Raw genomic sequence first — 16,615 nt, 5'->3', positions numbered from 1 at the left:
TGGAGGCTGTGTTTGTCTAAATTATGGGTTCAAGGCCATTGAGTTCTTGGCGGGTACGTTCTTGCAGGTCACCATATTGGACACATCAAGCAGAACCGCTCTCCCAGTGAAGCTGTACCTTCGCGTGCAGAAAGAGGTGTCAAAGTCCTTCACACACTCTAGTGTCCCCTGGGCAGGGTGATGGTGGGCTACAGTTGGAATCCATTATTGTACACAGTTCAAAGTCATGACCTCTGGTTTTCTCCATTGGGACTTGTATCTCATGCCAGGAAGCGCTTCAGTCCACAGCTATGTGCTAAGCGAAGAATCCACCTGTGATGCATTTGAAACGTGACGATTCGTGTGTACTGAAGACGTAGTTGGATCTGTTGGGTCTTCCTTGCCCCTGCTCTGAGACAGCAGTAGCAGATGCTAAGCCAAAGCCAGTGTCTCGGGTGCATCACACGGAAACGAACTCTGCTGAACGAGGAATACCGTCTACACTTTGATTTTTCCAGAACTTACCCAGCGCGTCAGGCTTTTTGCAGGATTGTTTTGTGTTTTTCCCCCCTTTTTCTGAACCGCAGCTGCTCACTGTGGCTGTTTTCCTGTATGTGTCTCGGAGAAGGGGGGGAGACAAGAGCCCACACGTCTTCACAAAAAAAAACAAACGCACTTTGGAGACATGACTCTGACTCGTCCTTAACCACCCCGCTCTTCTATCGGCCGTGACCGCGACAGCTTCCCGAGGGTCTTTTACAATAGATTTTGCATTGACGCTTTGTGTTTTTATATTAAACTGAAGCCCATGAAGCTCCCCGTTGGAGAGTTGGCTGCTCTGGAGCTTGAGAATGGACCTTGTTTCTGACAGCTGGAAGCTGTAGCACCTGGATCAGAGGCTTTGGGATGTGTGGGTCGGGTCAAAGTGGGTAATAATCAGGATTGTTCTTTAACTGTAAAGATAAAGATGCATCTGAGTAAGTTAATGTCAAAATTTAAATTCTGGGAAGACACAGCCTACCTTTACCTGCCTTGTGTTTGTGTAAAATACATTCCATGAGATTATTTATATATCAATAACTGTACATAACATTGAGAAATTTCTAAATCCCTGGATGATGTACATTACTTTGGTTGAAGCTCTTGCTGTATTTTGCTATATATATGTATATATATAAAATACATAACATATATGTGTATGTATACATATATGTATATGTGTGTGTATATATATATATATATATATATATATATATATATATATATATATATATATATATGTATATATGTTTATATATAAATCAGTATTCAATCTGTCTTGAGCCTTCGCTGGAGAATTCGCCTCACTGTCTAATCATTGTCCTGACAGCAAGGACCCCTTGAGAAAGTATTACTCAGTCATTTGCGGAAAACAAGCGAAAACACCTGCCTTATGCTAAATGGCCCTGTTGGTTTCAAGCGGACGAAGGCTAATTGTGTGTCCGAAGCAAACTGAAAAATATGAGCAGGTCTGAGGGCTGAAGGCCTAAGAAATGCGAACCGAAACGCACAGTTGAACGCTATGCTCTTACCTAAAACACTGGAGGTCAGATATTCCCCTGGAACCCTCTGATAGGTACTGCACTGCACATGTTCCACAACCGTGGATTAGCCAGTTAGTGAGGGGTGTATGTGCTATATGATGTGCTATAAGGGGGGAGAGAAGAAGAATTCACCGAAGTCCTCCATACGCTTGTTTCCTCCAGTGCTGCAAACCTTTTCCAAACGCAGAGCAGAGGCAAGCCCAGTGGCATGGTGCTTTTGTTATGTCTGCAGGCCACGCTGTCTGCATTACATCCATTTTTTTGAGTAAGAGGCTTGTCTTTGGCGCACCTTCTCTGCTGACGCAGTCGCCGGCGAAAGGGCATCGTTTTTATTTCACGGCTGGGAAATGTTGAGGCGGGAACAGGGCTGCGCGGAGCGTCCTGTCCAGAACGTGTGTCGTTTGTCTCTCTGGAGAGAGGAAGGCGCGGAGCTTACCTCCGTTTAGCGTCTCTGGACGTGATGTTTATTTATGAGACTGCCTGCGTGAACTGAATTCTCCACAGCGAAGCGGTCGAGGCGGTGCAAGAGAAATGCGTGCTGCGAGAGACAGGGGCGGCTAATGCACTTTTTTTTCTTTTTTTTTTTTTTTACCTTGTATATTTACAGCCCCCTGTTACTGGCCCGAATCCAGACTGGATTTTAACTTGAAACTGTCACTACAAATAACGTATAATTTACCAAATAAGTTTAATTTTTGACACCAACTACTGTACCACTACAAATACCATCTTAATACCAACAAATACCAACTCCTTTCTTTGGGTTTGTTTTTCTTGTATGTTGTAAAAAAAAAAAAAAAAAAAATCATGAAATAATGTCGAGATTTCTCTATTAATTTTCCTTTTTGCCTGGGGACTAATTTGTAGATGTGCATAACTGTATATTCTTTTTGGTTTGATTAAAAGTTAGGCTTCAAATGTAAATGAGGTCTTTGTGTGGTGTTAAATTTTTTGTTTGTGTAGTGGCACATGTCAAGGGTGGGGTGAGGGGGGACATCCTGACACGGATTTAATAAATATGCAGTGTTGAATTTCCACTGTGCTGTAGGCAGCTTTTCTCACCCGGTTGTTTACCCTGCTCACTGCTGGCCGCGGACTGGTTTGTGCCAACTGTGGTGGGGTCAATCCATTCATACCCAATCATTAGCTGTTGCCCAAACGGGTTGTATTTTATGCTGGCTGTGGCTAAGGAAAGCTGGTCTGACCCTTGGATTGAGTCACAGTTAACACCTCTGCCCCTACCAGCCACCCAACTCCTACCTCACCCCCCCAAAAAAAAAGGAAAGTAGGACAATCAAACCCACAAGACTTTCACAAAGTGACACTGCAGAGAGAGTCACAGTAAGTGAGCAGTTCTCACAGTTGTGAGTTAAGGAACTTTATGTGCAGAAAGCAGAGTGTTCTCACTGGAGCTCAGTAGAGATGTAGCCAGAGGCCAGTCAGTGGTGCAGTGGGTAGGGAACCAAACCTCTGGCCAAAGGGCTGCGGGTTTGAATCCAGCTGTGTAAACAGTTATTTTTAAGCAGGGCTGTCCACGACAGGAGTGTCTGCAAAGCAAGCCAAATAATCATAAACGCGGTATCAGGCAGTGGGTGATAAAGACATGAGTTCCTCCAAAAAAAAAAAAAAGATGATCCATGAGCTTTATTGTCGCAGGCACTTTACAATGACCCCTCCCCCCCTCAGAAAAGAATTCAAATCATTTCCATTGCATTATATTAAATGTATGCTTCTCTCTGTACAAAAATCACAATGAGAAAAAAGAATAAAATCTAAATATTCAGTACTAAGCCAGCTAAATAAAATGCTTTTGTTGGAGTACCCTGTTGTACTCCGAACAGTACGCCGCCCCTTTTGTGCCACTGACCATGGCGTATTCATGGCTGCTCTTGCAAACAGCCCTTTTCAGTTAATCTTCATTATTCTCTCATATCTTCACATTCAATAATAATCAAACCCAAAACTGGCATGTCAGGATGCCCAAAGACCATATATGATATAGAAAATAATATTAATAATGTACATTAAATACAAGAATATTTCCCCTTCACAAACCTGTCATTTCCTTTTTTCTCTCTTTTATTTTATATATATATATTTTTTTCTTCTTGATTTGAATGGATTCCGTCCTGAAAGGCGTAACAGTGTAGAGATAGAACAGTAGGCAGCCCTGGGACTTCCTGTTCAGTTCTCCTCTTCCTCCTCGGCTCCCGGTGCTCAGTCAGTCAGTTCAGACAGTCTTTCTAGCTGTGAGCACTCGCACAATGGAACCTAAGCCTCCGACAGCGAAAGCCTGGGAGAGAGAGGGAGGGAAAAAAAAAGAGAGAAACGCGTGAAAAGATCACAAACTGTACTTCTTCACCGGCGTAGCAGCGAGTAGTTTGGCAGTCTAGAAAGAGTTGCAGCGAGGCGCTGATATTTGTGCTTTGAAAGCGTTTCAGCTGAAGAGCAGCGGGTAACTTCTAAAAATGTACTGTCACAAAAAGTTTAATTTGCTACCCAGAAAAAAAAACTGTCAAACTCCCGAAGCGAGCCCATCTATGCCTTTACAGAATAATCCTGTGGCTTTTGATCTGACATAGCGCTGGGGCTGTGGCCTTCCAACGACCCCTTGCTGCAGAACTGTCTGAGTACCCCTGCCTACTCCTGCTTAATCTTAACACTTAAATCCTTCCTTCCCTTGTGTATTACCACAGGGCGTTACTGTAGTGGCTGTTAAAATGTTTTACAGTAGTGCTTCTGTATTCAGTACGGCTCTGGTTATTACAGCACTGTGTGACAGGCTGACAGATTCGACCTGTGGTGTTCTGTATGTACTGGTGTTCATGTGACCTTATTATATGTACTTTTGTACCTCTGCAGAGTCCACCAAGTGGCTAAATGTTATATAATGGGCACATGGTGGGTGATGTCAAGGCAGCCACAGTGGCTCTGGGGAATTAGTGTTAGGCTGGGCTATATAGCAGGTCCTTCTCTGCAGGGACCAGAGGCTTGGATGAGAGGACACAGCAGAGAGGCTGTCTGACTACTACCCTCGATTCTCTGCAGGGTGTTCTGGTGTTGCACCAGGGGCAAAGCTGGAACCCTCACATACAAGCCACTGAGCAAAGAGCCACACAGAGGTATTGAGGTACCAATGAGACTGGAGAGAAACAATTCAGTCATTAACAAAAAGAAACCACGCATGCAAATCACCCCCCTTCCCCCTGATATCCCACGGACTTTGCACCTTCCCATATAGATACCATCAGCCGCATTCATTGCCAACCATCCCTTCCTTTCCTGCTCTGGACAAGAGGTAAAACCTGTTTGGGCTTCTCCTGAGTGAACCACCACAGGAGTCAGTCCTGTGAGCAGGCTGTAGTGAAGAGGAACAACAAAAAAAAAGCACCTCCATCTGTTCTCCCATGATCCCTCTCTCTGCCTGAGAGACCTGCAGGAGAGGCACCACAGATCCATCAATCTGACACACGTTTAAGAGCTCGAACCTCAGAGGGCTGGCACAGCAACAACAGCAATCACCCCCCCCCCCCCCTCACTAAATGCACACCCGGGCGCCATAGTGCAGCAGTTGGCACAACCAGTCCCCCGCCCCGCCCACCCCCTCACCTTTTCGTGCCACTGCAGTAGGATGGCACTGCTGTTCTCCGCTGGCTTCTCGAACCCCCTGTAGATGTACTTCATCAGCAGGTCCACACTGTTCCTGTCCAGAGACCTGACAGCCGCCTCGATGTCCGCGGTCCGGAACGACGTCAGCACCCGGAGCACCACGGCCCGCGCCCGCTCCTGAGCACACACAGAGAGGGGAGAGGGAGGGTGAGGGACGGTGAGGGACGGTGAGGGAGGGTGAGCTCCACAGCTCCGGCTCCAGAGCAAACCGGAGAGTGTTTGCTGTGGGCCTCTTTACAGGTAGGTGCTTAACTGTGAGTAAAGGGGTGGGAGCACAGAGCAGCCAGTTAACAGCCCGGTGCTCAAGAGTGAACAATTTTCACCAATTGCAGAGAAGGACACACACATGGTGAGATGCCTCTAGCCCAGTTGTGTCAACATACCCGCACACACTGGTGTTTGGCTTTCATTTAAGTGCTCAGCCCCTAAACTGTGTGCTGACTCAACTCGGAGACCAGCCCAAGTCTGACGTGTGCCGAAACGTAGATCGTCAGTTCAGAGCCGCTTACCTTTATTGCCGGGTTCTTACTGTTGATTGGAGGGTTCCTCAGTGCAATGTGAAAAGCCGTCATCATGTCTCCTGTGCAATGCAGTTTGTGAAGGAAAGCACAATCCTAAGTGCTGAGCGAAGAAATTTAGAAGGGAGTCAACCCATTGATGAAAACGCATTAAAGAAAAATGATTCAACCTATTACTCCTCAGCTAAGTGTTACCCCACGATCACTCCCCACAGAATTGTTAACAAGCGTGACGCGTCTAACGGAATACTGATGGTTTCGATTTCTTAAGCGTGCAGGATCGTGCTTGGACGCTTGGTAAGGCGAACGTTTCCTCTTTCAACATGAGTGACGAGGCTCTAACAGACAGCCAGCGAGACCGAAACAAAGCTCAGGAGAGAGAAGAAAGCACATCCATCAAGATGGACAAGATTCTTGGAAACGCAGGATGATGGATGTGGTTTGTCTGGCACCGCAGTCTCTGGCAGAGGGCTCAGCTTTCCACTGCAGGCTCCCGGGGGCAAGCCTGCCGCTTACACAACCCAGTCAGGGCTCCAGACGCAGGGGACTGCGATGACACTGTCTACCATCACCTCAAAGCCCAGATCCAATCAAAAGCAGCAGCACGTTAGGATAAACTGAGAACTGAGTGTGAACACACATCATGTCAAATTATACTCCACGCAGAATCGGGCTGGCTTGTTTCCACTGCCACCTGGAAACATATGGCCTTGCTTTAAGGTTCAGGAGCGTTCACTTCTGACCCACTGTCTGCTGTCCCTTGCATCATCACTACCCCCTCACCCCCATGTGGCTGCGTGTTTGAGGATCGTGGCTGGAAGAGGGAAGTTGGCAAGCAGCGCCACCTGATCTTTCAACACACGAAAACCTTCCTCCAAAGAGATTCAAATGATTTCAGAGTGCTTCCTGTTGCCTTCCCTTAGGAAGATCCACCAGACACCTGTTGCCCTTGTAATACAACACCGTTCACCTGTCTTGCCTCAGCTTATAAACTAAACGAAATATACAGCATTACGCAATTTCTAACTTGCAGGCTCTGGGCTCTGTCGGACTGTCTGACACCGAGTGCCGCAACTGGCGAATCTATTCATTTTGCACTTGACCGCAAACAGCTGAACTTATAATTAGACACCATTTTTCCTCCTCTTTCAGAGGCAGGCCTGCGCTGGAACAGGCGATGTATTATAGATGCAGCAGGCTGTGTTATTAGCACGACCCGCCCACTTTGCACGGCTTTAATATTCAGAATACGCGGCCAGGCGAGGAGGCGGCCAGACTGCAGCTGGGCCGCGAGCGGAGAGTGGCTGGCCGGGAGGGACGCCGCTAACAGGTTGCCGACGTGACAGACGAAGTACAGCGTGTCCTGGGAGATGCTCTCGGTACAGACCGTCACATCGTTTTCTGTTCCTCAAGAGAAGAAGAAAAAAAAACACCTAACGGCGACAGTGCAAATAGCTCTGGGAAGCTCCTGTACAGGAGACCCCATAGGGCTGACTGCTGTTTGGTATGTCAGTGCCCGCCTGGCAATGCCAGGCTGTTAGCACCACTCAGTCAATATACTCTCTGGAGGGCTGTTCTCAAATAGCCATCCATTAGGAAAGGGAACAGTCTAGCAGCTGCAGTCTTAACTGCCCAGGCTCATCACTAACAGAGTCTTATACTGCAGAAAACTGCCTTCAAGGGCTCAGAATTGACTAGCAGCAGTTGGGTACTTGACTAGCTGGGACTAGCCAATCAGACCCTGTTAAAAGTGAATGTCTGCGACCATCTGATACAGAGAGGGCATTTGAGCCCATTCAACCAATGCGACCATAATGCGTTCACCTAAGGTCTTCATCACCAATCGCTGGCAGAGTGTTCAGCCCCCTTTTGTGTGCATTAATTAGAGAAACGCATAAGACACACAGTGTTCCCTGTTCTCAGCGTGTGAGAGCAGGGTGAACACTCACGCCTTATAATGGCCCAATTTCTCAGACAGCTCCACCGAGCGGGCCGTCTCCCGGTGCTGCATGTGTCCCAGAGGGCTTTGCAGAGCTGACAGCGGAGCAGGATGTGCCCCAGTTATCGTCACTATGACAGGCGGAGAGAGAAGGGGAAGCCGGACTTGGGCTGCGTTAGGAAGTCGTGTTCCGGGGGCCACTGACACGGGATTCTGCAGCCAGAAATGAACCCAGACCCTCTCCCCCAGCTTCCTCCCAGCAGCGCCGCTGAGCCACAGAAACGAGAGTGGAACGGAAGCAGAGATTCAGCACAAAATAAATTATAAAATTCCCCAAACAGCCACCTGTCACGCTTTAAAAACCGACAGAAATGTCTTCTCAGTCCAGTGGCCGTAATGTCAACCCACAGAAATAACAGCCTGAATATATGATCTGACTTACCTCCATGAATGTCAGCGTTCAGATTAGTACTGGGTGAAGCAGACAGTATGGAGTGTAAACATTGAGTGGCTTACTGTATACAGCTGGTGGTGCACAGCTGTTCAAAGGAAGTTTGCCTTCAGAAATCAGGCTTTAGCCACAACAATGCCCTCTGTCTTTGTAAAACGTTTCCGTTCTTAGCTCTCTGTCTGCTCGGTCTCAAGGGCAATGCTGAAAAGTCCCAAGGGGTCCCTGAAACACCTCTTCCCCTTCTACTGCCGTTTCAGAGTTTATGCCTGCCAGGCAGTGTCACAGCAGATGGCTTCTAGTGATAACACCGCTAGAAATAACATCAGCTGTAACCCACAATCAGATAAGATCTCTGGTTACCAACCAGTCCCGTAACAGCTGCTGGTCGGTCATAATACCAAATGTCCCCGGCGTACAACTGACGGCTCGATCATTTGAATAGGGTTGTGAAAGGAAGCATCTCCACCCCACACGATTGCCTTATTTCAACCGATACATGTTTACATGTTCACAGATCAGTTTCATTTGTTGGTGTGTGAACATAATAAAACGATTCACTTTATTAATCTTTTTAACATTTCCACAGACGCCCCACTTGATGTTTTCTAAAGTAAAATTGGGAGGCCAAATAGATTTGCATAATCCTCACCTATAAAGATGGTCCTTATTAAAACGTGGCGACGGACGAACCGTAACATCACTGTTTCGGCTGTCATGACCTCCACGGTCACTTAGGAGCAAACCTGTCCGCTGATCCAGAAGGTGCTTGGTTTGTTGGTTTGGACTGCGAGAGAGCCGCTGTCACTGTAAAGCTTGCGATACAGTAACTCCAAATAATGCACATATCTCGCTCATTGTAAATTACAGACTTAACTGTTGTCTGCCGCTTGATATCAATAACCTACCTAAACAGCGAGTTAACACTGGCTAGCTAAACCGCTGGGTCTGGAGCAACCTGCCATGTGTACGCTATCTCGATCTAAAAAGCTGTCCACTATCCAAGCCTCTCGATAGCTGTAGTTGGTGTAGTATTTAGCCACGGGCAATACTGCTGCCTAAAAGAGCTACCGTAGGTAGTCCGATTTTGATAGTTAATGTTAAAGTGAGAGAATGCAGACTTTCACATCATTTTCCGTACTACTGGCTAATGTATCAATATCATTTGCATCCAGTAACACTGCCTATCTACACTAGCTTGCTACGCTAGATAACATTGACGGTTTTCTAATTCTCTGCACTGTTTTTAACCAATGCTGTCGTTTGGAATTTTTTTTTTTTTTTTGATCCGAAATCGTCAGATAAGCACCCGTTGTCCCGTCAAAAAGGATATTGCCTGATGAGATTGTCTATCTCGGCGGCGTCCGGTCCCTGTTGCTCAGCCGTCTCCTCCTGCTCGTCCACAAATTTGTTCTCATCATATTCATCGATGTCAACCCTCCGAAACCGCGACGAGAGCGTGTTTTTCGCCATGGGGGTCACTTGGGAAAGCGGAGCTTGCTGGCTAGCCCGGCGATCGTCACCTAATCCACTCCTGCACCGGTCTGGGTCGGGTAAAACTTGGTATCAATATGGTGCAATAGAGAGCGCCTAGGTAGCGTGTCACGTCTATCGCAAAACATAAACAGGTCAACTCGTGCACCCCCTGCGCACTGTCACTGGGAGAGTGAGTGCGCCTAGTACTCTCCACTCTCACATACACACTCTACCCTCCTCTCCCCCCACCCCCTCTCTCTCTGTCACAGGACTCTCCCCTCACCAGGATCTAACGGAAACGGAACTACCTCATACTACCAAACCTGGCAATGCAAATAGGCACTCTCCGCCGGTTTAGTTTTGAAGCGATTCCTCTGCGCCAGCGGTGAATCCACTGATCTGAGTGTACCATGCACCGCTTTCGAGTTCAACCGCTTCGCTACATCTCCATTACATTATATTATTGGCATTTAGCAGACGCCCTTATCCAGAGCGACTTACATAGGTTACGTTTTTTTTTACATGTTTCCCCCTTTATACAGCTGAATATTTACTGAGGCAAGTGTGGGTTGCCCAAGGGTACAGCAGCAGTGCCCCAGCGCAGCGGGCAATTGAACCGGCAACCTTTCGGTTACGAGTCCTGCTATGCTTCCATGCTACACTGCCGCCCCAGTATCTGGTATCCCTTGTTGTGATCAAACAGATGTGGTTAGTGATGGGTTTGAAAATGATCTTTTTCATTACCCCAACACACTGGTTATCACCTCAACCACAAGTCCTTAGCATTACTATGCTTATGCACAATTATGAACAATGTATTTTCTAAAATGGTATTCTTAATTCTCAGCATGCAGGCATATTATCATTTAAGTAATTGTTTATAATCTTGCCGTACAGTCTTTTTGTCGATATTATGGTAATGTCATTTCACTTTCTTTTTGAAATGGGGACTGTTGACGCCAATTCATAGTTTTGCAAAAAAAAAAAAAAACAAAAAAAAAAACATCTAAGATTAAGATTGGAAAAACGCTTTCAGGCTAAATAAATATATTAATATCTTCAAAAGCACAGGTAGTTGAAGAATGTACAAGGTTGTCTTGGGGTATCCTGAAAAATATGTTCAGACATTTTTTTCCCCAATATATAAGCTGTATGTCAAAGGCGAAGTTTAATCATTAACTATAACAAATCAGCCATTCACTCTCAGCTCCCTGACACATTCTCCTAGTGGATACAACAATTTACTTGGATACATGGCTTCAATATCCTAAGTATTTAATTTAATTAGCAGGAGTCAGTGATAATTCATATCACACTAAACATGCAAGTATTAGAAGTACTGGTGTATGCATGTATAGAGGTATCTATTAGAACCAAAACTTTATTTTGGGGTCAAATGACTGATACATAATTGTCTTATTTTGTATTTCCACTGGTGTGGAAAACTAGTTTTTATGGACACATTCCCTAATATATATGTAACTGTTGTTAGGGGTCCTTCTTCAGTGGTAGTGCAGTTGAGTTTGTCTGTAGTTAGCATTACTAAAACATGGGTCTCGGACTCCTGATCTGATGTCTTGTTCATTATAATTTATCTGGAGTGTATATTTATATTACATGAAGATACATTGTCACCATAGACCAGTGTTAATCAGCACCTTTATTTTGTTGTAGTCTGGGCAAAGCAATTGAATTACAGCCTTAACTGTTGATTTGAAAGGCTAAATATACCCTGTGGGTAACTGGAATGGATCTCTCTCCTGAATGTTACCCTTCTCCACTATCATTGAGCTAATCCTTGTAATACAGTGTTTTCCAGTAAACAAAGTTGTCATATTGTTATTATATTATTGCCCTGTGCTAGACAAGACCCTGATAGAACATCCTTACAGATGTCACCCACATGATTATAATTACCACTGTCCCAGTTTGTTTGTTGTGCTCAAGTTTTCTGTAGTTATAATAATTATTATTCACTACTTTAGCCTAAATGCACCATACATACAGTATAAAAATCATGGAATTGTACAGAAGAGATATGTTGTTATAGACATATTTTAACTTACAATATTAGTTAATGTACATTTACTCAAAATGATACGTCTTCCATTACTGTCTTCTAATGAAATATCTGAGGGAAAAAAACTCAATGACACGTTACTGGAATACTCTACTTTATTATTATAAAGTCACTGTAATGTAATATAGGTTAGTAACACACCAACAATGAGCGCGGTCTAATTTTTTACGTCTTTAACCCTTTAAATAAAATGGAACATTCCGTTCACCCCTGCGCTGCGAAAAAATGGTTTTGCCTGTAACCCGGTAGATGTTTCGCTCTGACCCTTTCACTTCCTTTCCTGTGGCAGTCAGGCAAACGAAGATGGTGAGAATTCCCTTCCAGTATCTGAATCTATCTTAATCTTTGAAAATGTAGAACCCAAACAGCACAGTAACCAGTAAAGACATTAAGTAAACCTCATATATACACAACCGAGAATATATTAGATGTATGAGTTCACGTTTTTTGGATGAAACACTTGGATGTTTGCTCCGTTCTCGCTAACGTTACGTTGTAGTCGGACGGTGTTGGCTAGCTGACTTTAGTTCAGCGCACGTTACAGCGGAACTTCCTCTGACAAAAAGATGTCCGCGTAAAGAACTACAGTTTCGCATTCGTTTGCATTATTTTGCTTTTGAATGTGTATCTGTGTGTAGCTAAATATTATCCAGCCGTTGGGGAGTACCCTGTGCTTGAGCTGCCTTGCTAACTAACTAGCCAGCCAGCTAGCGTGCGTGTGTGTAGTAATGGGTAGGGAGCTAACTTGCTAGCTGTCTTTGAGTTCAGTGTGATAATGTAGCTACAGAGTGAACTACCTAGCTAGCGAGCTGACTTTTGAAGCTGGTGTTCTAGTCAGCTAGAGCTTGGCGAAGCTTTACAGTTTATCCAGAGGCTACCTGGAAGTGTAGTAATATTTCACAGATTTCAGGCTACATTCGCGTTATTCCCACGATGAAAATGCATTCTGACGTGTGGTTTGTTTATGAAAGAGTGGCCAGTTTGAAGCGTTGGGCCTGTATGGTAGCCATTTCCTTGTTGCACTTCGGAAAGTATTTAAGGTTTAATATTTGATCATTAATTAATCTTTAAACATGCTTGTTTTGGTGAAGATGCATAACCTACAACAAAGTGGTGTGGACACATGGTATAGCAGTGCCCTAGGTTTAATATGACGGCAGTGGACTGTGTACGAGTTTGTCTACGTTATGTAATGGTATTTGTTTGAACTTCGGTTTTACATTATTGTGCATGTGAGTAATGACAAGTTGCATGCGGTGTGCTTGTGTCCAGGCAAAGATTAAGGCCAGAGATCTGCGCGGTAAGAAGAAGGAGGAGCTGCTGAAGCAGCTGGATGACCTGAAGGTGGAACTTTCCCAGCTGCGCGTCGCCAAGGTTACGGGCGGAGCCGCCTCCAAGCTCTCCAAGATGTGAGTGTGGCAGTGTCTGGGAGATGCGTCTGTGATGGGGAGTGAGGCTTCATGAATCCCGTAATGGGTGGAGCTCCTGTGTGCTGTCTTTCGGCTGACCTGGTTTAACCAACGTAGTGTTTGCCTTCTGCAGCACAACAGAGTGAATGGTTGAGATCAGCGATAACCTGATAACACTAGATGGCACCAGTGGTTTTTGGGGTTCATGAAGCCACTGTTTCATCATTTGTACAAATAACTGTGCCACCCAAAACACATGAGACTGGGAGGTCAAATGTGCATTGCCTCCTTGCCCACTGCTGTGTCTCTCTGGATCCTGTTGCAGTTCGCAAAATGATTTTGAGTTGTTTGTGCGGCTTCTCAGCCAAATTGTCATAGTGAATATACCGAAGGCGCCAAGCAATTTAAGTGTTAAATTTGAAGTCAGACCCAGTTTTCCATCACTGAATTTTTCCTTGGCTCCTCTTCATTTTACAGAAAGAACAGTGAGACAGTAATGTAATTAGAGGAGTACGTTGACAAGGCTCTTTAAGATTCTATCCAAGCCTCTACACAGTCCAGTGGGTCTGTTTTCACTAGTAAATCAGTGTAGCGTAAAACGATTTTTGAGCACCGTGGGCAGATTTGGAAGGAGGGCATTGTACTGTGTCACAGTATAACAGTTTAACAGCACTCTCCTTCCACATGGTGCAGGGCATCTTAAGCATAATCACTCCTATGTGTTTGTTACAGATCAATTACCATATATACAGCTTTGGCACAAGTTCATCTCATCTTTTTTTTTTTTTTTTTCTCCCCCCTCTTTTAGCCGTGTTGTCCGCAAGTCCATTGCCAGAGTTCTGACTGTCATCAACCAAACCCAGAAAGAGAACCTGAGGAAATTCTACAAGGTAACAGTAACGCATGGAACCATTGTCACAGCGGCTTTGGTTGGAGTAGAAAGAACATTTGTCTGTCTGTCTGTTTGATGAAATGGAGGATGCCTTTTATTTAAGGTGGGAGTAGCAGCTGCAGTTAACTTGGAAACATGGCCAGTTGTGGCTTGCCTGAATGTCATGGCTGTGGATGGCGGTTGTTTGAATGACATTTTGATGACATTCGTGTCATTTAGGGCCGTGTTTCCCAACCCTGCTCCTGGAGGCACACTGTCCTGCATATCTTCTATGTATTCTTCCTGCTTGACTAAATCAGGTGTGCTCAGCTAATCAAAAGTGCCACTGATGAGTTCAGTCAGGTAGGTAGAGCAGGGATAGATAGAAGATATGCAGGACGGTGTGCCTTCAGGAGCAGGGTTGGGAAACGCTGATTTAGGGTGCTCCACATTGGTGTCAGATTTGTGCGTGTTGCTTTGCGCTGTGCACATACATTGAGCATTCTGGTTTGAGTATGGGTGCCAGTAGACGTGTTATGTTGGTCGGTTTTCATGACCTTGACTGGATGTTTCAGTCATTGCTGATTAACCACTGTAGGAAGTTGGTTTAGACATTTAAAGCAAACTTTTTATACATGTTGACAGAAAAATCGCGTGATAGGTGTTGCCATTACACCAGCAATGTAAATACGTTTACCTCTGTAGAAGTGGCACAAATGATCAGATGAGCTGGGTTAGCGCACTTAGGCCTAGATCCCTTTGCTGATGGCACATGTCAAAATGCTTCTGTCTGGAAAAGGTTGTGCTGTTACCATTTGGTCTTAATTTTTCATACAAGATGTCGGATTATTGCTGCTTGGGGAAGGGCATTGATATACATATTCTTTATTTCTTGAGTGCATACTTTTAGAGTGACAGATATGATGTGGGTTTGGCATACCTTTTTTAAATGTATTTGTAGTGTAATTGTATTTCAAAAGAAATTTTGGTAACGTTACATTAAGTTGGATGTATAGGCAGCGTAGTTGCACTGTAATTTGGGAACAAGAGAAACTGCACGCCATTAACCCATTAACTACAATACAATTATCTGTAGTACCCAGCATGTTAGTTACACTCTTGTTACATATTTAAGACATATAACTACATGCCTTTAAGCAGTAGCTAATTGACATACATTGTAACCAGTAATTACAATGAGCCAAGGCAAAACTGTGAACATGTATGACTTGTTAGTTCAAACTGAAATGGCACAACCTTTTCCAAACCGATAAGTATCAACTGGTCTGACGGTGTTGCTCGTTTAAATTGAATGGATACACTTATGTTCTATTGCGCTGCAAGTCGCCCTGCTCTGTAAGAGCGTCTGCTGAATGCATGTAACGTAGCCAATGCTGCATATCTCCCTGCTGGCCGTGCTACTTCAGGCCTGCATTACACTCTGCAAGACCATCACCCAGCACTGCTCTCCACCCCTGTAGATGCAGTGTGAATATATTCTTGCTAAAGCAGTTCTCCTGACCTCTGGAAAGGGGAGTGGCCAGCTACTCTGGAGTGCCACAGTTTGGCGCATAAATCTGGGGTACTGGCCAACAAGGCTCGCAAACCTAACAGTGCAAGTTATTTGTGAATTTCAGAATATTTATGCTGTTAACACGGACAGCATGTGAGGTAAAGTTATTTTTAAGGCAGGATCATTGGAAATGACAAAGCTCCGTTTCTCCTCTGTTTATTTGCCTTTCCTTGTGAATTTATTCTTCTCCAGGGCAAGAAGTACAAGCCCCTGGACCTGAGGCCCAAAAAGACCCGCGCCCTTCGCCGGCGGTTGAACAAGCACGAAGAGAGTCTGAAGACCAAGAAAATGCAGAGGAAGGAGCGCTTGTATCCCATCCGCAAGTTTGCTGTCAAGGCATAAAGCCGTGCTTTTCCAGTGCTAATAAACACACAAAACCGGAAAAAAACTGTCTGAATTTTGTCTGAATGTAAATGTTACAGATTCAGAGCCTTTCACTGTAACCACAGAAAAAAAGGCTCTGAATCTGGCTCTGAAAGAAAGAAAGAAAGAAAAACACGCTTGTGTTAGAAAGTTGTCATGAGGTTATGACAGTTTGGCTGATCTAGGAGCAGTTGCTTGGTTTAGGAAGCTGGGTGGCTGTGAGTTTACTTGTACAGCTGTTCAAGTCAACACACAGCCAGTGAGAATTGGGATGGCAATTCATATGTGGATGCTAGGTGCTTCAAATGTGCTGTAGTGTCTGTTCACTGCTATGAGAAATGGTCAAAGAACCACCCAGAAATTAATATTTGGTGTTCCTGTTGGGTTATTTACTTGCATGTGTGATTGAGCAGTCTGAACCCGTCAGCTTACATCTCGACTTCCCCTTTGGCCTAGCGTAAACTAGGCTTGCACTCTGGTAGAACTTTTTATCGGAGGGAATGGAGTAACCGAACCCTGTTTTAAAAAAAAAAAAAAAAGTTGATCATCCCCAGCTGGTAGATCACTTTGACAGCAGCAGCCCCACAGAAAAGCATGCATGCTCCACTGTTTGTGTGGGGATGGCCTCATTGTTCAGCAGCGGAGAGAAAAGCAAGGCTTGCCCTTTCAGCAGGTCATCCTGCGCTGAAAGGATTTGTGAGCGTCAT

The 16,615-nt window shown here is 45.0% G+C and overlaps 2 protein-coding genes across 2 annotated transcripts; one reads left to right on the top strand and one right to left on the bottom strand.

Moving 5' to 3' along the window:
- Positions 1 to 3,174: 3,174 nt before the first annotated feature.
- Positions 3,175 to 9,609, bottom strand: LOC118776756 (actin-related protein 2/3 complex subunit 5-like protein). The gene is made up of 4 exons (XM_036527288.1): positions 9,470 to 9,609; positions 5,741 to 5,813; positions 5,172 to 5,348; positions 3,175 to 3,855 (listed from the first exon to the last, which is right to left on the bottom strand). The coding sequence occupies exons 1-4, from the start codon at positions 9,607 to 9,609 to the stop codon at positions 3,793 to 3,795; spliced, it is 453 nt and encodes a 150-aa protein (XP_036383181.1). The 3' UTR covers positions 3,175 to 3,792.
- A 2,354-nt stretch (positions 9,610 to 11,963) lies between these two features.
- Positions 11,964 to 15,933, top strand: LOC118776838 (60S ribosomal protein L35). The gene is made up of 4 exons (XM_036527433.1): positions 11,964 to 11,998; positions 12,965 to 13,101; positions 13,910 to 13,991; positions 15,738 to 15,933. The coding sequence occupies exons 1-4, from the start codon at positions 11,996 to 11,998 to the stop codon at positions 15,885 to 15,887; spliced, it is 372 nt and encodes a 123-aa protein (XP_036383326.1). The 5' UTR covers positions 11,964 to 11,995; the 3' UTR covers positions 15,888 to 15,933.
- Positions 15,934 to 16,615: the final 682 nt, after the last annotated feature.

This window comes from Megalops cyprinoides, chromosome 4 (genome assembly GCF_013368585.1).
Source record: "Megalops cyprinoides isolate fMegCyp1 chromosome 4, fMegCyp1.pri, whole genome shotgun sequence".
In the NCBI taxonomy this organism is placed as follows: domain Eukaryota; kingdom Metazoa; phylum Chordata; class Actinopteri; order Elopiformes; family Megalopidae; genus Megalops; species Megalops cyprinoides.
The sequence above is the reverse complement of the archived record's forward strand: the minus strand, read 5'-3'. Positions and strand labels throughout refer to the sequence as shown.